The sequence below is a fragment of the Papaver somniferum genome, chromosome 10 (assembly GCF_003573695.1).
Source record: "Papaver somniferum cultivar HN1 chromosome 10, ASM357369v1, whole genome shotgun sequence".
Taxonomy (NCBI): domain Eukaryota; kingdom Viridiplantae; phylum Streptophyta; class Magnoliopsida; order Ranunculales; family Papaveraceae; genus Papaver; species Papaver somniferum.
This window is the reverse complement of record NC_039367.1, coordinates 13,621,657-13,649,312: the sequence shown is the minus strand read 5'-3', so window position 1 is coordinate 13,649,312 and position 27,656 is coordinate 13,621,657. Positions and strand designations below refer to the sequence as shown.

General features: G+C 35.1%; 1 protein-coding gene and 1 long non-coding RNA gene across 2 annotated transcripts; one reads left to right on the top strand and one right to left on the bottom strand.

Moving 5' to 3' along the window:
• The first annotated feature begins 6,569 nt into the window (after nucleotides 1-6,569).
• On the top strand, nucleotides 6,570-14,486 carry LOC113319144. The gene is made up of 4 exons (XR_003345159.1): nucleotides 6,570-7,056; nucleotides 7,190-7,270; nucleotides 12,755-12,868; nucleotides 14,277-14,486. It is a non-coding gene; the product is annotated as an uncharacterized LOC113319144 (long non-coding RNA).
• Nucleotides 14,487-23,162: 8,676 nt separating this feature from the next.
• LOC113317292 (WAT1-related protein At1g70260-like) lies at nucleotides 23,163-26,869 on the bottom strand. The gene is made up of 8 exons (XM_026565427.1): nucleotides 26,366-26,869; nucleotides 26,053-26,115; nucleotides 25,388-25,504; nucleotides 24,476-24,728; nucleotides 24,230-24,388; nucleotides 23,994-24,145; nucleotides 23,543-23,800; nucleotides 23,163-23,418 (listed from the first exon to the last, which is right to left on the bottom strand). The coding sequence occupies exons 1-7, from the start codon at nucleotides 26,566-26,568 to the stop codon at nucleotides 23,602-23,604; spliced, it is 1,146 nt and encodes a 381-aa protein (XP_026421212.1). The 5' UTR covers nucleotides 26,569-26,869; the 3' UTR covers nucleotides 23,163-23,418; nucleotides 23,543-23,601.
• Nucleotides 26,870-27,656: the final 787 nt, after the last annotated feature.

Genomic DNA, 27,656 nt, shown 5'->3' with positions numbered 1-27,656 from the left:
CTTTCATTAATATAATATGAGAGAGTTTGGATTTCGTTGATATTTTATGTAATTATGGTTCTTAAGATCGACAATCTAGATTTGATGCTTTAATCAGGTTGGAATCCTTTCAGCTAAGTAGGTTTAGTATTTGGGGCGTAAACTACAAATTTTATTGCGGAAATAATGGAAAAAATATCACTGCTTATGGATGCGCAGTTCAGTCTGCAATATAAGATCTTTTTCTTTATACTGACTCTAAAGTAGTTCTTTCTGAAAAAGCGGGAGTATAACAACCACACCCAATAATTCGTTCGGAAATCTGTGTGGACTAACTCCATATAATTCCAAGAGCACCAACTTAAAAGAGATCTCAATCAAGATATATATCAAAGATCTTAATATCAATTTCTCAATACAATCTGCAATCGAACAGATACAAATCTGTGAGCCTGATTGATATGAGAAATAAGTTGGACGGTACCAAAGACCAACACCCAAGTGTTAATCAAGTTATATCCAACAAACAAGGTCGGATTTATCAATTGATTGAACTATGCACAACCTGTGATATTTCAATTATATAAAAAATATAATGCGAAAAAGAAATAACACAGACACTGGAAATTTTGTTAACGAGGAAACCGCAAATGCAGAAAAACCCCGGGACCTAGTCCAGATTGAATACCACAATGTATTAAGCCGCTACAAACACTAGCCTACTATAAGTTAACTTCGGACTGAAATGTAGTTGAGACCTAACCAAGTCTCACACCGATTAAGGTACAGTCGCATTTCTTATGCTTATAGAACCACTCCGGATTTTGCGCACTTGATTCCCTTAGCTGATCTCACCAACAACTAAGAGCTATGACCCAAAGTTGAAGACTTATAAACAAACTTGTCTCACACAATTCTGATAGATAAATTTGTCTCCCACAGAAGTACCTATGAAGTTTTGTTCCGTCTTATGATAAATCAAGGTGAACAGGAACCAATCGATAATCCGGTCTTATACTCTCTAAGAGCAGCCTAGAAATATCAATCACCTCACAATAACTTAACTATATGGTAGTAGAAGAAGTTACTGCGGAATCACAAAGTCTGAGACGAAGAACTTTGTGACTACTTTTTATATCTTACCTATCGGAGATAAATCTCGAGCAAATCTTAGAGAATATAATACTCAATGAAAAAGTGGGGGTCTAACAACCTCACCCAATATTTCGCTTAGCAATCTGTATAGACTAACTCCAATATACTTTCAAGAGAATCAACTAGACAGTCAGACTAAATCTTAATAAAATTATATCAAAGAGTTATATCTCAATTTCTCAATTTAATACGCAATCAAACAAATAAGAATTTGCGAGCCTGATTGAATATAAGAGAAATAAATTGAAAGGTACCAAAGACCAATGTTCAAGGATCAATCAATTTCAATCAACAACCAAAGGTTGGATATATCAATTGATTGATACAACACGCAACATGTGATATTTCAATTATATAACAAAATATAATGCGAAAAAGAAATAACACAGACACCAGAAGTTTTGTTAACGAGGAAACCGCAAATGCAGAAAAACCCGGGGACCTAGTACATATTTGAACACCATACTGTATTAAGCCGCTACAGATACTAGCCTACTACAAATTAACTTTGGTTTAGAATGTGGTTGAGACTTAATCAATCTCAAACTGATCAAGGTACATTCGCATTCCTTACACCTCTGATCCCAGCAGGATACTATACACTTGATTCCCTTAGATGATCTCACCCACAACTAAAAGTTGGTACGACCGAAAGTTGAAGACTTGATAAACAAATATGTATCACACATAAAAGTCTATAGGAATAGATAAATTTGTCTCTCATAGATATACCTATGATTTTTTGTTCCGTCTTTTGATAAATCAAGGTGAAAAGGAACCAATTGATATATCATACTTATATTCCCGAAGAACAGCCTAAAAATATCAATCACCTCACAATAATCTTAATCGATTAACGAAACAAGATATTGTGGAATCACAAACGATGAGACAAAGATGTTTGTGACTACTTTTCTATCTTGACTACCGGAGATATAAATCTCAAGCCAATCTTACGATTGTACTCACACACGATAGAAAACAGCAAGATCAGATCATGCAGCTACAGAGAAAATAGTTGGGTCTGGCTTCACAAGCCCAATGAAGTCTTTAAGTCGTTGACCTACAGGTTTTCGTGAAAAATCTAAGGTTAAAGGAGAATCGACTCTAGCTTATAAAACTCGTATCACACAGGAGGTGTGGGGATTATGTTTCCCAGTTGCTAGAGTTCTCCTTTATATATATTTCAAATCAGGGTTTGCAATCTAAGTTACCTTGGTAACAAAGCATTCAATATTCACCATTAGATGATAACCTGATTAGATTCAAGCTAATATCTTTCAACTGTTGGATCGAACTTAGCTTGTTATACACAAATGAAATGCACCTTCATTTAGGTTTGAGTAACCGTACCTAAACGTATACACTTAGTCGTTTCAAAAATAGTTAACCAACGGTTAGCCATATGAGCACTTTAGTATCAACCTTATTCATCTTCACCATAACTAGTTTAAATGACTCAAATGAACTAGTTTGAGAGTTGTTCAATTTCTTAAATCACATAGAAGTATACAAGACACAATCGAAGAAAAAATCGATTTTGATTCACTCGAATCAATTCATGAATATTATATACACGGTTTGCAAAGATTTCATTCCTTAATATATAAATGTTTTAATTCATGAATAAATCGATTTTAGAAAGTAACCTACTTAAGTATGCAAACGGGTACGCATACCTAAGTAGCCGGACCAAGTTTGGTTACGCCAGTACGCGAATGGGTGCGCATACCAATTCACACTTCCAAACTCCAGCAGAAATTCACGGACGTGAAACTTACGCCAGTATGCGCACGGATAGGCATACTTACCCATATTTCCAACAACCGCCGCTACGCGTACGAGTACACATACTTTAGGTTCCCGGTTTTGGACTTTTATACAAATGTGAGAACATACTATGTTTATATCCAAACATGGTTACTTGTTCTAAACTCTCATTTCAATCAATGCAACTTTCTTAGAGGATGTTATAATAGTTGTTATCCACAAACTATTTTCATCAAAGCGATTTTCAAGTTATTAAAATAATCAACATGACTTCCGTCACGAGTAAAGATGAACTTGGCCAAAGCGAAAGCTTACCAACACATATTTCGAGAAATAGATAAGCGAGATAAACTCGGCTCGAATAACAAATGTGTATAATCGAAGTCTATATAGCAATACGACTTTTGTCTCAAAATAGGAGATAGAGTAGATAAACTTTTGAGTGATAGATAAGTTCAGGTATCCACATACCTTTTTTCGATGAAGTTCCACAAGTTCCTTGAGTAGTTTTTCGTCTTCATATGATGAACGTCGTGGAGTCTAAAGCTCAACTACACTTATTATCCTAATGCGAGACTTAGCTATAAGTAGACTAGAAATCAAGACTAATAGTTTTGGCAACTAAACTTGACAAACAAGCTTGGGATAGCAACATTTGCGAGTTCGACCGAGAAATGCTCTAACACTCAACACGATAGAACAAGTAAGATCAGAATACGCAACTACAGAGAAAATAGTTGGATCTGTCTTCACGAATCCCAAATGAAGTCTTCAAGTCGTTAACCTAATAGAGTTTTGGAAAAACCTAGGTTAAAGGAGAATCGTCCCTAGTTTGCAACTAGGACACAGGAAAGTGCCGAGATTAGATTTTCCATTTGCTATAATTCTCCCTTATATAGTCTTTCAAGTCAGGTTTTGCTTATAGTCAAAGCTAAGATAGCTTAGTAACAAATCATTCAATATTCACCGTTAGATGAATTTCTGATTTAAGATTCAAGCTAAGTCTGCTTTAAAATAAAGCAATCAATCCCCACTGTTAGATGGTCTTAGCTTGTTACACACAAATGAAATATACTTTCATTTAGATATGGGTAACCGTACCTAAACGTGTATATTGAGTTGGCTTAATAACAGTTAACCGAAGTTAGCATATAAATACTTTTGTCTTAACCACATTCATATAACACTTCTAGATCAAATATGATGATCAATCAATCATGAAAGATAATCAAATGAATCTAACTGTGTTTCAAATAGAATTGTTCAATTGTTCACAATCTCATTGAAATATATATGAACCAACTGAAACAAAATCGGATTGATTCGTAATTGTACAAAGTACTTATACAAGAATCAATTCATGAACATTAAGCCACGGTTTTCAAAGATTGCATTCCTTAATTCATAAATGTTTAGTTCATGACTAAGGGAATCATACTTAGCCAATTTTAGAACTTAAACCACTGTGTTCGCAAACCAGGTGTGCAAACAACTGCTCCGGACCTTGGCTTTTTCCAGCCGTTCGCAAATCAGGTATGCAAACAGTTATCCCAGGCCCAACTCAGGTAGAACCGTTCGCATACTAGGTACGCAAACAAGGTTCTCGGACCTTTACAGGTAAAACTGTTCGCATACTTGGTACGCAAACAAGGTTCCCGAACCTGAATTATAACAATACATTCTACATACTAGGTATGTATACCGTGTTGTATCCAGACATAGTTACTTGTTCTAAACTCCCATTTCAATCATTGAAATATCCTTAGAAGACGACAACAACTGTCTCACACAAACTATTAGCTTCAAGTGATCGAATCATCAATACGAAACTTTCCAAGTCGACATCAAATGATTGTCTCACACTAATCATATAAGATGTTTCAAGGAAATTTTCACATGATCATCTTTTGACTTAATATTTAGTTTTTCCAAAAAATAAATTGTTTCCAACTAAACTCATCAAGAATAATGATGAACATAGTTAGAGCAAAAATTTTCCAACACATATTTCGAGAAATAGATAAGCGAGATAAACTCAGTTCGAAATATCAAATGTGTATAATGTAAAAGTCTATATAGCTATACGACTTAGTCTCATTAGAAGATAAAATAGAATAGATTTCTGAGTGATAGATAAGTTTTAGTCTCCACATACCTTTTGTTGATGAAGTTCCTCCAAGCTCTCCTCACTAGATCTTCGTCTTCAATCGATGAACACCGTAAAGTCTAAAGCTCAACTACACATTTTATCCTAATCCGAGGCATAACTATAAGTAGACTAGAAATCAAGACTATAGTTTTGATCAACTAAACTTGACAAACAAGCTTGAGGTAGCAACGCTTGCGAGTTCGACTGAGTAGTGCTCTAACAATCTTCCCCTTTGTCAATTTTAGTGACAAAACTATCAATACAGATGGATTACAAAATAAATAAAGTTTGTAGCTTCTCATCCATCATGCTTGATTTCCTTGGCTCTTCAACATTATTGAATATTCTTCGGAACTCCAAGTATTCCAGCGATTCTGAACGTGTTCAACTCAGCATCATTTTTGTTGAAGATCTGTAGCCATAACAATAAGAAAACAGATGTTCTCAATCATTGCTATACAGTGTCATAGTATTATCACACAACATCAAAGTCCAATTGTATCAAAACTTTAACAATAATACTACGGTGATACGTATCACTCCCACTTAGTCAATACTTCATCTCCTAATGAAAACCACTCCCCTTACATAATATTCCATAAACCGTATGTATGTAGTGTGAACTACCAAATAATTCCCCCCTTTTTGTCAATATAAATTGGCAAAGGTATGAAAACTAGGGACCATAATGAAATTCTAAAGGAGATAATTCATGATTTCACATAGTTGAAACTTAGTGTATTCATCAAGGAGTTTATTAAGATACAAGATAACTCCTACAATATTCCACGGCCGCACTCCCCACAAAGATTTGGCAATTAAGCACAAGTTCAATTAAGAACTCTCCACCATAATATGTCATTCCCGAAAAAACAACATGAGCGACCTTACTTTTACAAGAAAAGAAGGATTTCTTTGGATATTAACAAATCACACGGATTTGTATCCGGTAAACTCGAATAAATTAACCACAAAAAGACCTTATTGATTAATTTAATCGGAAACGCTCAACGTAAGAAAACTTACGGAGCCATACAGTACTTTCACATAAAAGTGGATCAGGGAATGATCAATACTGCGGAATTTTCAAAAGTTTATTCTATCTTTTGTCAATATTTGCATAATGACACAATAGACTTAACTTTTAAGGATATGAGATAATCATAGTTCGTGGACGTAAACATAACATATCCCATAAAATAATTTTGCAATATATAAAACCAATGAAGATTAATAATGCAAAATCATCTTCCAAATAACTTAGAATTTAAATAAAGGATTATTTTGTGTTTCCTCTCCTCCCAAGATAGCTAATTAGCGTTTCCTCCATAAATAGATTAAACTTAGTGTTACCCCCCGTCGTTACTTTTCCTTCCAAAATCCGGTTAGCTGAGTCAGCTGAAGTACACACGTGGCAAAATTATATGCATGTCAAACAAAATTCGCTAAATACCCTCGCCTTCTTCGGTTGATTAAACCCACGCCCATTCCCCCTCCCCCTCCCCCTCCCCCACCCAAAAAAAAAAAATACTAAAATTCAGCAGTTCCTTATTCGCATTCAAAATCCTTATCATGAACCAAAAAGGAGCACTAGATTCAAACAAAACCAGTTCCAATCAACCAGTATGATTAGATATATGAAAATAAATCGATGAATTTGACGACTTATTCAAAATCAAACAAAACCAGTTCTAGGGTTTATAAAGCTTGAAGCATCTCTCTCATGGCAGGTTCATTGGCAATTCATTTTCATTTTTTATGTAGATATCTAGCCGATATATAGTTTGATTTGAATTTGAGTTTACAAGGAAGGACCCAAACGGTTGTCGTTCGATTAATGAACTGTGAAGCCTAAGGTGTGTTTTGAGGTTTGGGAAAGATGGGTCAGAAATGTATTTTGAATTTGAGAAGGATGCAGGGAGAATAAGTACAAGTTTGTATCAAAAAAGAAAAAAACAATGAACAGATGCTGGTATCGAGATTTGATTGAGATAATAAGTTGGGTTCGTATGATTTTGATTATTTTGATTAATTGTGATAAACAGATACTGGTATCGAGATTCAATAATCTCTTTAGATTTGGTATAACCCTCTTTGTTTCTAAGAACTTAGAAAAACATGTTTTTGTCGAAACAGGTCAAGTTGGAGACATTCATTTGGATATCAGTAGAGCCTTGCAAAAATGGGAGCCTGGCCTGCGTCCATACCTCAAAACTGGTAAAGTTGCACAACTCATGTTCATCATTTTGTCACTCTTTTCAGATTGGATTAAAAATAGGACTTTTCTCTCTGGTAGTACGAGTTAGTTTTGGAATGATCCCATCACTTGTAGAATTGGATGGGTTAATTTGATTGATATCAGATGGTGGTGGATCTGATATACATCATTTACCGGCCATCAATAAAAATACCAGAAAATCTATTTCATGGTTAAATTGCAATTATTAGTGAAATAGACGGGGATATTTTTGGAAATTCACCAAAATAATTTTTATCTAAGCCACACGTACAGGAGTGCAGACTCAGCTAACCGGGTTTTGAATGGAAAAGGTAACGATGGGAGGAAACATTAATTTTAATCCATTTGGGGAGGAAACACTAATTAGCGATCTTGGGAGGAGAGGAAAAGCAAAATAACCCTTAAATAAATAAATCTAAAAACATTGTAAGATGAAAATCGTTGAAATAGCTTTGTGTAATCACAATATTTGCTATTCCAGATCCTAGTTATCCTTCTTAAAAATATAAGAATAACTTCTCATAAGAAGTTTCCCAGACATCTTAGAGCTTTCTCAGAGCGTCTACCGAGAATTCTTTTTCATTATTGAAAAATCCATTGATTATAGGATCATTCTATTATTCCAAATCTTCAGAAATGTCAGTTAACTCACTAAGCTCTGTTTTCAATTTACACAAAGTGTTCTTTGTCAGAGACAACATTCGTTCATCGTGAGCTATCTTTTCCAAGGATAAAATGATTTGAGATTTTAAATCATTTCTTTTGCAGATGAAATCCTTCACCGTAACCCTTAAGTTATTATCATGCTGACAAACGGATAAGAAACAGGTAGAGGAAGAACCTTTTTCATCATTTGTAGACTTCTCCTTTTTCTTTCTCGAAGATTGGATTCCTTCACATAGATACACATTAACTGCTTCTACAACATCCTTTTTTGTGGTACCCTTGGTTACAGGAGCCATGACACTGTATCTTTCAAATAAAAAGAGTTAAGGATATTTTAATTATAAAGTAATATAAATAGAACACCGGAAATATCAAACCCTAAAGAGCATTTTTCAAGAGGCACTTTGAAAAAGTCTTCAGTTCACGATCCATTATCTTTTTTTGATAAAATATTCACTTTGCCAAACTTAACTTTCATATTCTTAAGATAAAAATAAACAACTATACAAGACTTGAGAAACCTAATGCAATCCTCATATTCTCAAATTAATACATAGGATGAAAATATTATTATCATTAGGTAGCAATAGAGTAAGCATAATGCTCACTTCTTATGTCAAATGGCGACATATCAAGGCTTGTCATATAAACAGACTTCTTACTTCATATGATCCTGGTTCTTTGAGGCTTCTTCTTGACATCAAAGGTTCCATGTTGGTTACTCATGGCCAGATTCATCCTTTCCAGGTCACCTTGAAGCTTGACAATTCTTTTGTTGTTCCTCTTGAATTCCAACACTTACTTTGAACATGACTTGTATTTCCACAAAACGAATAATTTTAGATAGGAATTTTTGTTTGGTTGATTGATATCCTGTTTATCACAACCTTGTACATCCGTCTTTCCAGAAATGGCTGGAATAAAGGAGTTGTTTGTGATCACAGTTTTGCTTTTGAACCATATACCATTTGTGTTTCCAAAGGACTTATGACCAAATAACATTGCTGAGATCTTGTCAGAGCTTCTAGACAACCTTTGCCGGTCACACTTAAAAATATCAATCTCTTTTTCTTTTAGGGATAGGCTTCTGGTGAATTCATCATTAAGACAATCAATCTCAAGATTTTTACCTGAAATGATGATTCAATGTTCTCCAACAATTTCTTCAATCGAATATTTTCTTGAAGGATTTCTTCATTTTTATCCAAGAATTTCAAAATCTCAGTGTCAGACTTGTATTCTGAATCAGAATTTGAGTTAATATAAGTTTCAGCTGAGATAGAAGATTTTTTTGTGCAGACTTCAGAAGTATGCATATTCTTGACAAACTGACTTGATTTTACTTGTTGTATTGAATCATCTGAAACATCAGAGAGGGAGGGAGAGAGAGAGGTGTTTCTCAGATGTTTTGCTTCTCTTCACAATATCCTTGATCTTTTGTGTAATCAATGACCAGCCAATATCAACATGATTTGGAAAACACTCATCAGCCCAAGACAAGTTAGAAGATTAGCTTGTATTGGTCACAACATTGAAAGAAGATGTTCTGACTGTGTTCTGATCATGATCATGTATTTTTTAACTTTCCGACAAGTGAGTTCCTGGAAAGTGTTTCATGGTTATTTCCCTCAACAATGGCGTGCTTTTAAGAATCGTATCTAGCTGGCAGCGATCTGAGACTTTTCATCAAAATGTCCTTTTCAGGATTAATCTTACCCAATGCAAAAGATGCATTAACAATTTCAGACACTTTGTGATTAAACTCATTAAATGAATCTTCATCAGCCATATAAAGGTTTTCCTAATCAGAATTTAGATTTTGAAGCCTAGCTTCTTTCTCAGGAGTATTCCCTTCAAATACGGATTCTAAGATATCCCAAGCATATTTATACCGAGTGCATGTGGACACAAGGTGCTGAAGATCTTGGGTAATGGCATGGATGATAGCATTTAATCCGTCAGAATTTTGCTTTGCAGCGAGAATCTCAACAGGATCATACTCACCAATATCCTTTGCAACAGTTACACCGTCTACTGTAACTAATGGAGGATTATATTCATTAACAACACGAACCCATGATTGAAAATCACGCACTTGAAGAAAGGCACTCATAGCAATTTTCCACCATAAGTAATTCGAGCCATCGAATACTGGCGGTACGTTTATAGAGATAACACTTCTGTCCATAGAGTCAAATTGCCACAAACACAGACTTATGAGATCTTAGCGTGTTTGCCTGCTCTGATACCAATTGAAAAAGCAGGGGTATAACAACCACACCCAATAATTCGTTCGGTAATCTGTATGGACTAACTCCAATATAATTCCGAGAGCACCAACTTAAAAGCGAGCTCAATCAAGATATATATCAAAGAGCTTAATCTCAGTTTCTCAATACAATCTGCAATCGAACTGATAGAAATCGGTGAGCCTGATTGATATGAGAATTAACTTGGACGGTACCAAAGATCAATGCCCAAGTGTCAATTAAGTTATATCCAGCAAGCAAGGTCAGATTTATCAACTGATTGAACTACGTACAACCTGTGATATTTCAATTGTATAAAAAATATAATGCGGAAAAGAAATAACATAAACATCAGAAATTTTGTTAACGAGGAAACCGTAAATGCAGAAAAATCCCTGGACCTAGTCCAGGTTGAATACCATATTGTATTAAGCCACTACAGACACTAGCCTACTACAAGTTAACTTCGGACTAGAATGTAGTTGAGCCCTAACCAAGTCTCACACCGATTAAGGTACAGTCGCGTTCCTTACTCCTCTAGAACCACGCCGGATTCTGCGCACTTGATTCCTTTAGATGATCTCACCCACAACTAAGAGTTGCTACGACCCAAGGTCGAAGACTTATAAATAAACCTGTTTCACACAGATATGTCTAATCTGATAGATAAATCTGTCTCCCACATAAGTACCTATGAAGTTTTGTTCCGTCATATGATAAATCAAGATGAACAGGAACCAATTGATAATCCGGTCTTATACTCCCGAAGAGCAGCCTAAAAATATAAATCACCTCACAATAACTTAACTATAGAATAATTAAGATCAAATACGCAAGTACAGAGAAAATAGTTGGATCTGGCTTCACGAATCCCAAATAAAGTCTTCAAGTCGTTAACCTTCTAGGGTTTTGGAAAAACCTAGGTTAAAGGGGAATCGACTCTAGTTTGCAAGTAGAACACATGAAAGTGACTGGATTAGGTTTTCCAGTTGCTAGAGTTCTCCCTTATATAGTCTTTCAAGTCAGGGTTTGCTTATAGTCAAAGCTAAGATAGCTTAGTAACAAATCATTCAATATTCACCGTTAGATGAACTCCTGACTTAAGATTCAAGCTAAGTATGCTTTAAAATAAAGCAATCAATCTCCATAGTTAGATGATCTTAGCTTGTTACACAAAAATGAAATATACTTTCATTTGGATATGGGTAACCATACCTAAACGTGTATATTGAGTTGGCTCAGTAAAATTTAACCGAAGTTAGTCATATGAACACTTTTGTCTTGACGACATCCATCTAACACTTCTTGATCAAATATGATGATCAATCAATCATGAAAGATAATCAAAAGAATCTAATTATGTTTCAAATAGAGTTGTTCAATTGTTCACTATCTCATAGAAATATACATGCACCAATTGAATTAAAATAGGATTAATTCGTAATTGTACAAAGTACTTATGCAAGAATCAATTCATGAACACTAAGCCACGGTTTGGAAAGAGCCCATTCCTTAATTCATATATGTTTAGTTCATGAGTATGAGAATCCTACTTAACCGATTTTAGAACTTAAACCACTGTGTTCGCAAACCAGGTATGCAAACAACATCTTCGGACTTTGGCCTTGTCGAGCCGTTCGCAAACCAACTATGCAAACAGCTGTCCCAGACCCAACTCAGGTAGAACCGCTTGTATACTAGGTACGCAAATAAGGTTCCCGAACCTGAGTCATAACAATACAATTCGCATACTAGGTATGCATACCGTGTTGTTCCAGACACGATTAATTTTTCTAAACTCCCATTTCAATAATTGAGACATCCTTAGAAGACGACAACAGCTGTCTCATACAAACTATTAGCTTCAAGCAATTTTCAAGTGATCGAATGATCAATACAAAACTTTCCAAGTCGACATCAAATGGTTGTCTCACAAAAAATCATATAATATGTTTCAAGGCAATTTTCACATGATAATCTTTTGACTTAATATTTAGTTTCCAACAAATAAATTGTTTCTAACTAAACTCGTCAAGAATAATGATGAACATATTTAAAGCAAAAAGCTTCCAACACATATTTCGAGAAATAGATATGCGAGATAAACTCATCTTGAAATATCAAATCTTATTATAATAAAGAAAAGGCCCCCTTTTGGGTGGTTTTGGTGTAGCATGGCGGAATATCTAAATTATCCCTCATCTTATTACTCCTAAAGAGGTATGAGACGTAGTAATCCTACACTAGGAAGCCTATACCTGTAAAATAGACAGCTAAGGGATACGTGACCGAATCCCACTGAACTCAATTTTTCAAATTTACGTTTTTTTTTTCTTTTATCTCCTTCGATTTTAGTTTCCATCTTCTCCTCCTCTTTGTTCATGTTTCTCTCCGTCGAAAGAAATTGAAAATCAAACATTCAATTCTGAAAGAGGCGATACAAAAACTGTGATTTGATCAAAACTTCTTTTCAAAGAGTCTCCAATAATTTTTTCTCCCTACCCTCTTTATTCTCTTCTACTTGAACAAATGTTCTCCTGGTGCTAGGTTTCAAACTTTGGGTTTCTGGAAGAACAAGATGAAGTGAAAGATTTATGGTTGCCCAAGTAAAGACGCACGGATATTGATTCAAAACTCGAAACTGCTAATGATTTTCTAAAGGTATGATTTTAATTATGAATCCCCTATTTTTTTATATTCGTTGCATGGAAATTAGTGGTTTAGGGTTTCATATAATTTCCAATCCGATAAACCAATCTCTTCATCGGGTACCAATTTCAATTTCACCAAGTTTATTGAATCAGTTTATATAATACTATGTTGAATGTTGAATTACTATTGTTGTTTGCAATAATCATTATAATCAATTAAGTTGAATGGATGGCTTTGTCACCTGATATTCATTTGCTCAAGCTGAAAAATTTTTTAAGAATTGGAACTCAGTCTATAAAGATTTCATGTGTTCGTTTCAGAGTACTAATGTTTTCTGAATTTGGGATTTAGCAATTCTAAACGAGTTGCGTTCAGATTTCAGAGCTGTTGAAGCTAAATTAGTAAACCAAATTGGTATTTCACATAGATTTATCGTAGTTTTGATTTGTAGAGACTAGAGAAATTGAAATCAGATGAACTGGATTTGATGTTCAATGAAATCTATTGATTTTCTATTTTGGAACACCCAGGAGTCCATATGCTGCAATAGTGACTTATAAAATTGAAAAGAACTAGAAATGCAGCAAAATTGAAAAAATCTAGAATTGCAGTAAAATTGAAAAATTTGCAGCAATGCAGGGAAATATTAAGGTATCCAATTTAAATCGCCACGTCCAATGAAGGGATTGATATCTTTTGTAGGTACAATTTTCTTTCTCCGAGTGCTTAATTTTTGGTAACAATAACAATTGAACCTAGGGTGTTTGGTAAATACCCTCGACTTCATAGCCACCAGACCGGTATTTTGCATCATTGGTATTATTGTGTAACTTCAGATATAGCTGCAGCCTCAGCACAGTGGCTAGACAACGTGGGTATGTGACAGGGAGCATCATTTAGCAAAAGATTGCTCTCTGTGTACCATATACCTGCCATGTTAGGTACATACCTGATGTTGAGTGTTATAACCCACATATATATGAAAATTAAAGTCCAATAGAAATTGGTAGAGTTCATTAGCGGGAAGTAGATGCTGCCATCAAGTTTCAAGTTTGAATTTCTCCTTCGCAGAAGGATGTGGATGAAATGTCCACCGAGCGGGTTTATATGAGAACTTTCATTTGAATAGGGTTCGTTTTTCTCGGTGTACCTGAATCTAAAGGTCTGCAAAATGATAAGTTGACAAGAACTATTGTATAGTTAAAAACATAGGAAAAAATCACCAACTATGACCAACATGTTGATCTGGGACATAAATTTGTACTTCTTATTAGATAAATTCTTTGCTAAATATTATGTTGCTCTTTGGCCAGTCTATTATAATAAATTCTATAAGTGTTTATTTCCCCGACAGTAAGTCCATATTCCTTCGACCTTGATAGGTTTTAAATTGACATACTTGATGTTATTCATGCAGGTGTACATGAAAGGTACGAAACTTAGTTGCTGGTGGTGGCCATTGATCTATGCTGGCTGATTCATGTTCCTAGAAAGAGTTGTTTGAATTCAGCCTTGCTGACTGTGCGACTCCCTCAAATGTGCCTGTGATAAGTTGTGTACATCTTAACAAAGAATATCATCAAATATATAAGAGAATCTTATCTGTGTGTAACACAAAAAAAAAAAATGAAAAAGAAAACTGAGAACGATACCTTTTATAGGCTTACATGTTTCTGCCTAAATATAATATGTGAGAACATTTTATTTGTGTAGATTTTAGAGATTATTTAATGAAAGTTTGTTTTGTAGGTTTTAGTTTTATGTTAGTATGAAAAGTCTCTTTTTCTTGATAGTAAGATACGTGAGAACTGCGAACATCTTATGGGTGCTCAATAATTAAAGTGGAGAATTGCCTTTAAGTTCAGGTTCCGATGGCAGGCGCATCGCGCGTGCGGTTTCACTAATGTGTATAATGTAAAAGTCTATATAGCTATACGACTTAGTCTCATTAGAAGATAGAATAGAATAGACTTCTGAGTGATAGATAAGTTTTAGTCTCCACATACCATTTGTTGATGAAGTTCCTCCAAGCTCTCCTCAATAGATATTTGTCTTCAATAGATAAACGACGTGAATTCTAAATCTCAACTACACATTCTATCATAATCCGAGACATAGCTATAAGTAGATTAGAAATCAAGACTATATTTTTGATCAACTAAACTTAACAAACAAGCTTGAGATAGCAACGCTTGGAAGTTCGACCGAGCAATGCTCTAACACTTACTTTCTTTGTTTCTCGAAAAATTCCTTGGTTTGTAAAAGCTAGATGGAACAAGGTACATGCAGAATAAGTTTTGGGTATAACTACATGGAAGCAAAATTCTCCCCTGATTAACTGAAGAAAAAAGGCACAAATCAACAGAGAGGAGAAACTATGAAGTATCATTCTCAACCAGATTTTTAAGCTTCCTTAAAATCTCCTCTTCAAGTTTATTACAGGTTTAGCTAGGCTGTTATTTGAGTATATATATGTTATGTTGTCGATGTTTTAGGAAGAGTCTAGAATAGTCTAGAATATTTTAGAGGTTTCCTTGTTTTCCTAAGTTAGGAAGTTTCCTGATTTAGTTATGTTTGAGGTTTCCTAGTATAACTCATATACTTGGAACTCAAGTTTGTGGTTTCCTAGTATAACTCTTATACTTGGAACTCAAGTTTGTAACCTATATAAATACGTGCACAAGTCCTAAGGAAATACACAGACAACATTTTAGAAAAGAATTCTCACAATTAGATAATTTTAGGGTTTATAACGTTTGTTCATAGAGAATTAGTTTGTTGTTTGTGAACAGCAACCTGCTGCTCATAGTTGTGGTTTAATTCTCTGTAATTTGTTCTAATAAGAGTCGATCATAGCCGTTTGTGGACGTAGGCACATTTCCGAACCATGTTAAATCTTGTGTCTTTCTTTCTTTCGTTTAGTGCATCTTATTTCTGTTTTCTTTAGTTCTATGTTGATCCAAAGAACTATTAGTGTCATGTGAGGTTAATCCTAACAAGTGGTGCGGTGAGCGTGGAGAGGATCATAGTTGGAAGTGAAGATGTCTAGTTCTACATCAAGTGGATTTTCGAAGGTGCATGGATTTGATATTATCAAGTTCAATGGGAAGAATAATTTCACATCATGGCAAACTGATGTAAAATATATTCTTGTTAGTATGAAACAAATCAAAGTAATCAAGGTGAAGCCAGCAACGTTGCCAAAGGATTGGACTGATGAGAAGTGGGCCGACCTTGATTTGATGGCGTGTTCAACTATTCGTTTGTGTTTGTCAAGGGATATCACTCATAACTTTTCGAGTGAAACCTCTGCAAAGGTGTTGTGGGAGAAGTTAGAGAAGCTCTACTTACAAAAGGATTTGACTTTCTAACTTTACTTGAAGCGTAGGCTCCATGCCTTTAGGATGTCTTCAGGTAAGTCTATGATTGATCATATTAATGAGTTTAATAAGATCTGTTCTGATTTATCTAATATCAGTGTCACTATCTCTGATACGGATAAATCCATGATATTATTATGTTCTTTGCCTCCGTCGTATGATGTTTTCATTGACTATTTGCTGAGTGGGAAAACCGATGAAGACGACGATGATGAAGAGAAGTTGGTTTTCGATGATGTGGTCTATACTTTACAAGCTAAGGCATTAAGGAAGCAAGAGTTCAACGATGAAGCACAAGTCGAGGGCTTGTTTGTTGATAGAGGAAAGAATGGTAATAAGAAGTCGACGTCAAAGAATCGTTCCAAAATGAGTGATATTGAGTGTTATTATTGTCATATTAGGGCTTATTGTCTCAAGCTTAAGGAAAGAGATGAGAAACGTGACAAATCAGATTCGAAGAATATTGTTGCTTCGGTTGCTAAAGGCAATAAAGTTTTAGAAGACTCAATGTGTGGTTTTGATGAGGAAGTGTTAACCGTTACATCAAAGAGTTATCTCAATGATGGTTGGATGCTTGATTCCGGTGATTCGTATCATATATGTCCTTCAAAGAATTGTTTCACTACTTATAGAGAAGTGAATGGTGGTACTATTATGATAGGCAATTCTAATGCCTGCAAAACAGTTGGAGTTGGTACGGTACATGTGCGTTCACATGGTGTTATCACAACACTTTCAGAGGTTAGACATGTTCCAGATTTAAGGAAGATTTTGATTTCGTTAAGAGTACTTGAATCGCTTGGATACAAGTATGTTGTTGAATATGGATTCTTGAAGGTATTCTACAATGGTAGTTTGAAGATGACCGGTGAAAGACATGGTAATCTATATTTTCTACAAGGTGATATAGTTTGTGGTGGAGCTATGGTTTCTCAAATCAATTGATGAGAAACAGGTGGAGTCAACACGTTTATGGCATATGCGTCTTGGGCATATGAGTGAGAAAGGTATGTCGGTGTTGAGTAGTAAAGGCTTGCTTGGTGGTGAGAAGACTTGCAAGCTTGATTTCTGTGAGCATTGTATCTTTGGGAAGCAATGTAGGAGCAGTTTTGGTACCACTGTACACCACACGCAGGGTATGTTAGATTACATCCATTCGGATGTTTGAGGTCCCTCTCGTACAGTTTCTAAGGGAGGTGCTAGGTGGTTTGTGACCTTTATCGATGACTTTTCGAGAAGAGTTTGGCTTTACACCATGAAGCATAAGAATGAAGGTGTTTAAGAAGTGGAAGACCATGGTAGAGAAACAACTTGGTCATGTGGTTAAGAAGATACGTTCCGATAATGGCGGTGAATACATCGAAGACCCACTAAAGAAGTTTTGTGAGGAATAAGGTATCGTTAGGCACTTCACAGTCAAGGGTACACCACAACAAAATGGAGTAGCGGAGAGAATGAATCGAACGTTACTTCAGAGAGAACGGTGCATGTTGTCAAACGCAAGTTTAGACAAGATTTGGTGGGCTGAAGCAGTGAATACAACGTGCTATTTAGTGAATCGATCACCATCAACAACTATTAAGTGTAAATCACCTATGGAGGTATGGACTGGTAATCCCGTGAACTATTATAATTTAAAGGTGTTTGGTTGTCCAGCCTATTTTCATGTGAAAAAAGATAAGTTGGGTATTGGTGCTAAAAAAGCAATTTTCTTATGTTATCCATTAGGTGTGAAAGGATATCGTCTATGGTGTCCAGAATTGAATAAGTTCATAATTAGTCGTGATGTGACCTTTAATGAAAAAGCGATGCTTGATTCAAAAAAGTTCACAGGTTGGGACTCTGAAATGGAAAGTGAGAGTAGTAGCGGTGTTGAAGATGATTCAATGCAGGTGGAGCAAAGAGTTGCTAGTTCATCTACTATAGAAGAAGAAGACGAAACTCTTATAGAAGATGAAGTTGAGTTTGAGGTTCCTAGTGAGGAATCTACACAGCAACAAGTTGAGAATATTCCGTCCTTGACGTCTCAACTGAGAGATGTGCACCAGTTTGTTATGGTTTTGATGAGTATGCATCTTATGCATTATCTGTTTTTGAGGATGAGTCGTTTACCTTTGAGGAGGAAATGAGTAGTACTCATGCCATTGAGTGGAAAACAGCCATGGATGAGGAGATGAAGTCTTTCACAAGAATCGCACTTGGGAACTTGTTAAGTTTCCTAAGGGTCGAAATAAGATTGGGTGCAAGTGGGTCTACACGGTAAAGGATGGAATTCCATATTCTAAGGGTATCGTTAGTGGTGTACGATACAAAGCAAGGTTAGTGGCTAAGGGATATGCACAAAGGAAAGGTGTGGATTATAATGAAGTTTTCTCTCCGGTAGTTAAACACACTTCTATCCGAGTACTTTTAGCATTTGTGGCGCAATTTGACTTAGAACTCGAACAATTAGATGTCAAGACAGCATTCTTGCATGAAAATTTGGAGGAAGACATTTATATGTCACAGCCCATTGGTTATGAAGTTGCTGGTAAGGAATATTATGTGTGTCGACTTGAGAAATCATTGTATGGTTTGAAGCAATCGCCAAGACAATGGTACAAGAGGTTTGATACGTTTATGTTACAGCAAAAGTATACTCGTAGTAAATACGATCAGCGTGTGTACTTTAAGAAGTTTCCAAATGGAAGTTTTGTTTATCTTTTACTCTATGTGGATGACATGCTCATAGCTTCAAAGAGCAAGTAAGAAATTGATGTTTTAAAGAAACAACTGAGTTTAGAGTTTGAGATGAAGGATTTGGGTCCAGCTAAGAAGATTTTGGGTATGGAGATTACTCGAGATAAATCTAAGGGGAAGTTATGTCTTATTCAGAAATCCTATCTTGAAAAGGTTCTTCGTCGCTTTGGAATGCATAACTCCAAAGCTATTAGTGTTCCAATACCGCCTACAATTAAGTTATCAAAACAGTTGTGTCCTACTACAACTGAGGAGAAGGAGTTTATGTCAAAGGTTCCCTATGCTAATGCGGTAGGTTCTTTGATGTATGATATGGTTTGTACTCGTCCGGATATTTCACAAGCAGTTGGTTTAGTTATTCGTTATATGGATAATCCTCGTAGAGCACATTGGTATGCGGTGAAGGGAATTTTGAGATATCTTCAAGGGACCTTGGATATTGGTTTAGTGTTTGAGAAGGAGAAGAATTTGAAGGTCTGTGGATTTGTTGATTCTGATTATGCGGGTGATAGGGATAAGTGTCGTTCTACTTCGAGGTATTGTTTTACACTGAGTGGAGGACCTATCAGTTGGAGGTCTATGTTACAACCAATCATAGCTTTGTCTACTACGGAGGCAGAGTATATTGCTGTGACGGAGGCTGTTAAGGAAGCGTTATGGCTTCGTGGTTTAATTAAAGACTTGGGGATTATACAACGTAGTGTTGTTGTGAAATGTGATAGTCAAAGTGCTATTAATTTAGATAAGAACCAAGTTTATCATGCACGCACCAAGCATATTGATATTCGTTATCATAAGGTTCGAGAAGTGGTTGATAACGGATTAGTACAACTATTGAAGGTTGATACTCAAGATAATCCATCAAACATGTTGACAAAAGTCGTTCCGAAGGTCAAGTTTGAGAGGTGTCTCAGCTTGATCAATACTGCTCATTGTTAAGGCCCTAGGGGCATTAGAGGCTACGGTTAACTTATGAAGATCAAGCTCAGTTTGGTGGAAACATCGGCAAGGTTGAGAATTGTTATGTTGTCGATGTTTTAGGAAGAGTCTATAATAGTCTAGAATCTTTTAGAGGTTTCCTTGTTTTCCTAAGTTAGGGAGTTTCCTGATTTAGTTATGTTTGAGGTTTCCTAGTATAACTCATATACTTGGAACTCAAGTTTGTGGTTTCCTAGTATAACTCTTATACTTGGAACTCAAGTTTGTAACCTATATAAATAGGTGCACAAGTCCTAAGGAAATACACACACAACAGTTTAGAAAAGAATTCTCAAATTAGAGAATTTTAGGGTTTAGAACGTTTGTTCATAGAGAATTAGTTTGGTGTTTGTGAACAACAACCTGCTGCTCATAGTTGTGGTTTAATTCTCTGTAATTTGTTCTAATAAGAGTTGATCGTAGCCATTTGTGGACGTAGGCACATTGCCGAACCACGTTAAATCTTGTGTCTTTCTTTGTTTCGTTTAATGCATCTTATTTCTGTTTTCTTTAGTTCTACGTTGATCCAAAGAACTATTAGTGTCTTGTGAGGTTAATCCTAAGGTATCAATCCTAACAATATAGAGTATCAAGAATAAATGGTGCTTTTAAGCTTCTTTGATTCTTTTGCTTTTCCATATCTTTTCTGTTAATATTTGATTTTTTTTTGGTTTGAATGAATGTATTACATTAGTTAAACAAAAAACTTTTTTTTTTGGGTGAATCCTAAAATTCTACTATCTAATCAAAAAATAGTCTTGGCATCTAAAATATGACAACATACTTGACGCATTAACCCCGTGGGGTTCAACCAAGCATTTTCTCTAACATGTTTTAATATTAAGATGGGCACATTATGGAGGTAGTGTTATTAGTAAAGATAGTGTTGAGTTTGTTGGTGTTCTTGTGGATCAATATATATTTCTTCTTCTTTTTCAATCAATATTAAATCAAAATCATTGATTTCATATATCAAAAACACATGTTTATGTTGATGAAAGAAGTGGAGGCAAAGTTGTGGAAGTTGACAAGTTTGTGGAGGTGGATTCGGAGCAAAGAATCAAGGAACACTAACAACATAGTTAGGATGGAGTTAAGATGGAGTTAGGGATTCGGGAGATTGCAAAATTTTCTTCAATCGATTCTGTTGTTAGGCTTGAGTTTTTTTTCCTCTTTAGGGATTTCAGCGCCTTAGTTACGTAAGTGATCTTTTTTGCTAGAAACCTATTTCACTGGTTCAAAGGTTGTCTAATTTTACTATGAATAGATAAATCGCCCATATGGGGGCTCTTACATCTATTTGTGCCCATGTCTTCTTAAAATATATTATGAGAAGCATTATGAGGGACGGGTTTCTACTTTATGCTCAATGTTTCATTAATATAAAATACTTCTTTACCGAGCCAAAAAATAACTCCCTCGAAATTATGTAACTTTCATATAACAACAAATCGGAATAGATAGGAGGCTCGTGGAATTTTATTTTTGTTGGAAAGATTATAATATATTAATTAAAAAAATATGGTATAAAAAACTCGTGGGATAGACATGAGGGCCACCCCCACCCTTTTTTTTTACAAAACCTCACCAAGTTAGTGATTTATTTTTTGTCCCAAAAAAATTGTTTGTTCAGTCCACCGAGCTTAGCAATTTAGTCCACCATGTTTTTCATATGTGTTGTTTCTTGTGAGCAAAGTAAGAAGAAGATTAAAACAAAAGAAAAAGGAGGGATAGTTCCACATCATGCAACAATAGAGTTGCTTAGCAAGTGTTTATTGAAATGCTTCAAAGTAGTTGTATTATCTATTTGGTAGTAAACCTGTAAACCAAAGGTAACATCCAGGTGCATGAAAAATAATATTTCTATTTCACCGAGTATGTTTTCCTTCTCCTCTATATACTATTTCCGTGAAAAAAATTTAGTATAAAACATTAGCCATGCTCTTGTGAATCAATGAAACACTGGAAGTCATCATAATCATATCACGAGGTACACCAAAACTCTCGTTATTTGACAACTCTTACAATGCTGCAATCTCGAGAATTAATGTTTCTAACCATTTATATGGGTGCCGTTCTATAAAGCACATTATTATACATTGATGTTTCACACGAGGGACTTAATTTCATTACTAGCTAAGAATGGTCTAGGGACGATGAGATTTTTTCTTTAGAAATAGCAGCGACTACAGCTTGGTTCATATGTAAAGAGAGATGTACCAGGGTGTTCTCCAATAAAATAAGTTCTAGTATAAGTTTGTTCATTCAAATCCAGCGACACATTCAGTTCTGGACCCCTAATAGAACTGTTGTTAGTGTGAGAGAATCTATGATTATTCCAAGTGTTTCGTTGCGTTTACCTAATAGACAATGGTTGATACCCTAAGGTGAAACTACTAAGATAAATTTGGATGAAGCTTGGATTTCTAGAGATACAAATGCTGGGTACGGGGTAGTTATCCGAAATGTTGCAAGGTTTCAATGAGCAAGATGAGGAAATGATCAGGCTGAATCGGCTGAAGAGGCAGAAATAATAACTGTTTTTGAAGCTACGAAATAGGCACGAGAGAAGGGCTTAACAAATTTCTCTTCAGAAGGGGACTGCAAAAATGTGACGGACTACTTGAATGGGAAGAACTCTACAATCTCTTGGCAGGTTCAAAGACTATTAGATGAGGTAAGAAGGTTGATGGCTGAAGTTACAAGTTTTTTAGGTTATCATTTCATTCATATAACGGTAATACCTCTGCTGATTTGCTTGCAAAAAGGCTAAGATCTTCTAGCATATGTCAACAAACATGGATGCATGTTCCGAATGTTATCAGTCTAATTAAAACCTCTAGGGAATCCACTATTGTTCCATTAAATTTCATTACTGAAAATGTCTATAACACAAACCATTTGAGTTAATTTTGAATGAAATTTTCTTTTACAAAAAAAATAAAATAAAATATAGACTTATTTATTAGCGTTTTAAGGTGAAGTGGTACGTGTTTTCTCTATTAATTTGGGTGTGGCAAAGGGAAAGAAACTTTTTAGTCTCCCGCCTTTTAAAAAACCTGATTCCGCCACTGAACGTTGTTAATTTGAGGTGTCTGCTTCCATGGATAAAATTATTTACCAGGGATTGCAGTTACCTGTTACTACTATCAGACGTGACCAACTCAAATGAGGCAGCTCCAAAGAGTAAAAATCAACCACGAGACTGTAATAAACTGCATTTATAATTGCAAGGAGAGACCAAATCAACTCATTTCAAGACAACGGAATGTTCTTATTGAACATATCAAACTTTCAAGGGCTTGCGGTTTAATTAATTACTCTATTCTCTCAGACTCATTACAAAATATCAACAGCATTGGCATTGATTAACGGCAAAGCTTTTTATACAATTTCCACCTCAATTTATTTATTCACATATTCTTGATTTGCTCCTACAATGGCTGGAAAATTCGCCTTCACCTACAAATTAAGTACAGGTTGAAATGCAAATTAATCACAAAGCTCTTATTAATTATTTAATAAATATAGTAGTTAATAACTTTAAATAAAAAAATGAAAAATAAAAAGAGAAAAACAAACTTACTTGCTGAGCTTCAATTATCAATATGGTTCTTATTTTTAGCTTAAAAGTTCCTTTTTCTTCTACACTTCTTCATGCCCAACACGATGTTGGTCTTGCAAGAGAGGTGTTTTAATAGTTACAGAAGACTGGTCGTTGTCGCCATAACTCTTACTACTGCTTCCACTTTGGTGCTGTCCGATTTGATTTTCTTCTCCTTCTTTAACTTGACCCCACATTGAACAATAATATCCCATGGCAGCTATAAATGATCCTATCACACTGCACCAATAAAATTGTATACCATTAGCATATATTAAGATGCCCTACATGTGTGGAATGGAAAGGTTAGCAAGTCATTATTTTTGGTTATGGCAGAATATTTTGCAGTTTTATGAGAGGCAGGGAATTTTGTCGCATAAATGGGATAAATGTGATGGAGGTATGGATGAGATGATTAGAGTATAGTGCAAACCTTCCGAAATGAAATGTATGGCCAAAGAACATGAAACCAAAACTGACAGCGATAAAAACCGTGAAAGGTTTGAACATAGCTATAAAAAGAGGTCCTTTTGTGCGCATACACCATCCTTGAACCGTACTACGAACAATACTCCCGAAAAATGCCTGTGTATACATAAATCAAACCAGAAATTATTAGCAATAAATATTACTACAGTAAATGGTAAGATCAATTTGAAATCTTCTTACCGATAGTAAAATGTTGCTTAGCTCCATTTTATCTGTAATGAGCCAAGCAGATGGATCTCTTTCCGCAATCACAGATATAATTACACATTGAATTGTTCCGAAGAGACTGTAAAAGGTTACAATAGTCGTAGGCTCTGGGAATTCTTTCACCGTTTTAACCTGTTTTTAGATGAAAAACAGGATATCATTAATCTCCATATTGGCTAATAAATTAACACGAATCGACAATATGTAGATAAACAGTACCTGGATTATGTTCCAGACTGAAGCATATAAAGTAGCAATGGCAAGTAAAATACATCCAAGTACCCAACTTTCTGGTGTGGAGCCGAAGAGAAATAGTGGCCGTGGTGATGAGGAAAGAAAAAGCTGATATGTGGAAGGTTTCCAGAGTGTTGGGCCCTTGTACGTAGCAACAAATACTGCTCCAACGATTGATACCACCGTCCCTATTGATTTTGCCTGGGTACTTGACTTTCTAAACCCTACTTGGCCACACCTACAAGTAAATTATAAAGTCCCATTTCATAAGAATGACAACTGAATTGAGTCACTGACTCACTGACAAGTCGATACAATGACAATAGTGAAAATTACAGGATTATACAAGTCTTGCAATGGGCTTGAATTTTGAAAACCCATTTGATCCTGGCTCGCGTCGACTTATACGAGCATCTTCAAAAAATTGGCTATCTATCATACATATTGTAATACGAGACTAGAGTATATCTTTATGGAATTAGAGAGCAAAACTAAGATAAAGAGGCAGTCTTTGCTTGCTACTCAGCATAAAGAAAAGGAAAATTTCCATGACAATCCGAAACTTAAGCCATTAACCATAGCATGAGTTTGAGTGGTAAAGTGGGAGTCTGGGGACATCTTCAACAGATAAAAGTTGTTATAGTTTGTTGTTTCCAACTTCTTTTTCTTATACCACATACTACACATGGAGTATATTAACTATTTTAACATGTGGAGTATACCACATGTTACTCCTTTATCATGAAAAAAACTTATGGAGTATATTACAACCACATACTATATTTTAACTATTGTTGGTCCGCCTTTATCATGCATGCACGAACTGACTTTGATATGTTTATCCTCAAAAAAGTAAAAAACATCCTTATATCAAAGATGAATGCGATGAAAAACTACCTCAAACCCATCGAAAGGAGGAAAGAGAAACCGGGGAGCTGATTCGCCATTGTTGCTACAACTATGGGAGAGCTGTAGCTTAACCCCATGAACGCAAAATTCTGAGCTAGAGTAACCCTGCAGCCATAGATAGTCCCAACGTGCCCAACAAGTTATATTAGAAATAATATTATATACTGTAACGAAAATCATACAGATATTAGTTAGTTATATGTAGCGTCCGATCTTGATTAATTAGTTAAGTTTAAAGTTTAATAACTTTAGTTTGGTAGTATGTAATGAGAACCTAATTAATAAGTTTATTTTCCATTTCTTACTTCCAAAAAAAAAAAACCAATGTAATGGCTAATGCATATTTTCTCAGTACAATTTGGTACTGTATCTATTTCTCTGTTTCAGAACAACATAACAGATCAATGCTTCAAATTAAAAATATAACAGCACAATAGTCAAGCCCAACCCATGTTTTTTCCTATATATTTCAGGATAAATTCAGGCCTGTTCTGTTTATATATAATCATGTATTACCTTTTCTTGTCATGATAATAACTTTATTATGAACACATAATAATTGATATATGCTTTTCATTATTATCGCAAAACCATAAAACTACGATCAAAGATTTACAAGGAGAGTGAATTTCTTTTTGAGATTAGTTACATACCCTATTAATCCAAGGAAGAAGAATTTACTGAGGAGAGAGAAAGTGAGGAAAGATTTTTGTGGCCTGAAAAGAAGAAGAATAATAACATAAGACACATAATAGAGTTTAATTAATCAAGAACAAACTATAAATAAGTATTTCCTTGAGATTAACTAAATGCAAGTTTAATCATGAGGTAATATTAAGATCTCCAAAGACATGGGTCTCAATGCGGTAATAAAGTCGTTGGAAAGTAATCTCTCTCAATAGTTTACATTTACTTTTACAAACTAAGGAATATGCAGTTATGTAGGTCAGTCGGTAGGTGCAGTACCTGTGAAAGAAGAAGAAAGAAGGCAAGAGGATGAGAGTTGAAAGAATGTTTGTATACGCAATAAAAACAAAGGGACTCATTCCTCTTGCCATGACTGTTTTAGTCATTATTGTCAATCCAACTGTTATTCCCTCCATTAACACCATTGCCAAACCTGGTATCACATCCCATACAATACTATTCGCTACTGACTCCATCCCCATTTCTACGATGGATATCTCTCAATCGTCTGTCTGTCTGTTGTTGTACCACCAAACCCAATCAAGCTGATTATCGTCGACTCTCTTTATCTCTCTCTATCTCTCTGTCTACAACCTATATATTTGTAAGATATATAGAGGGAGATAGATAGAAGTAGAGATGGATATATTTGAAATATCTATCTATATATATAAGATGTAAGCACTGTAAGTTATAATACTTGTAATAATCCCAACAAAAATATGATGATGAAATGAGAGAGATGAAGTCTAGAGAGAAAGAATCCAGAGAGAGAGGGAGAAATATTACAGGTAATGTAACCTTTCAAATATTTTGTAGCTACATTATGACGTGAAGCTGCTACTCGTGCAAATTCTTAAAAGGAAGACCAAGTGTGAAAATAGCTGACGTGGTATATAAACTCAAAAAGCTCCTATTCAATACGTTGATCTCCTTATAATCTCACTATGAGACAAACCAATGACGTATAGACACGTAATCATGTTTTATGTTTTTCTAATTATTATCAGTTATTTTAATACGTGTAATTACGTCATTGGTTGGTTGCATCATCTTTCGTATAAACAATCAAATCCAAATCTTTATACTCCCTCCGTCCCACTCCTAAGTGACCTATTTGATTTTAGATTTTGTCCCAATGATAAGTGACCTATATCATTAAACAATGAGATATTCCGGAATTATCCTTTTAGTTAATTATAAAGAATATACGAAATATGCATAATTTAATAGGCATGTTTATATTCGTTACGTAGGTGTTTTAAAATGCTTTTCAATGGTATGAAGTTTGCGAACATCCGTGGAGTATTTTGAGAGGTAAACCATTTCTAAATTTCGATAGTTATTATTCATAAGGGTATAATTGTAAAAAATGCTTAAAAGTAATATTTTCCTTGCTTGCCTTAAAAATTGTGCAAATTTCAAATAGGTCATTTAGGAGTGGGACGGAGGGAGTATTAAACTACAGAGGAACACTTCATTTTGTGGATGGCATTTGCGATCGAGAAAGAAAAAGAGCAAAATTGATGATTTTCTCATTTTTGTCCTTGATTTGTAATTAAATAAAAAG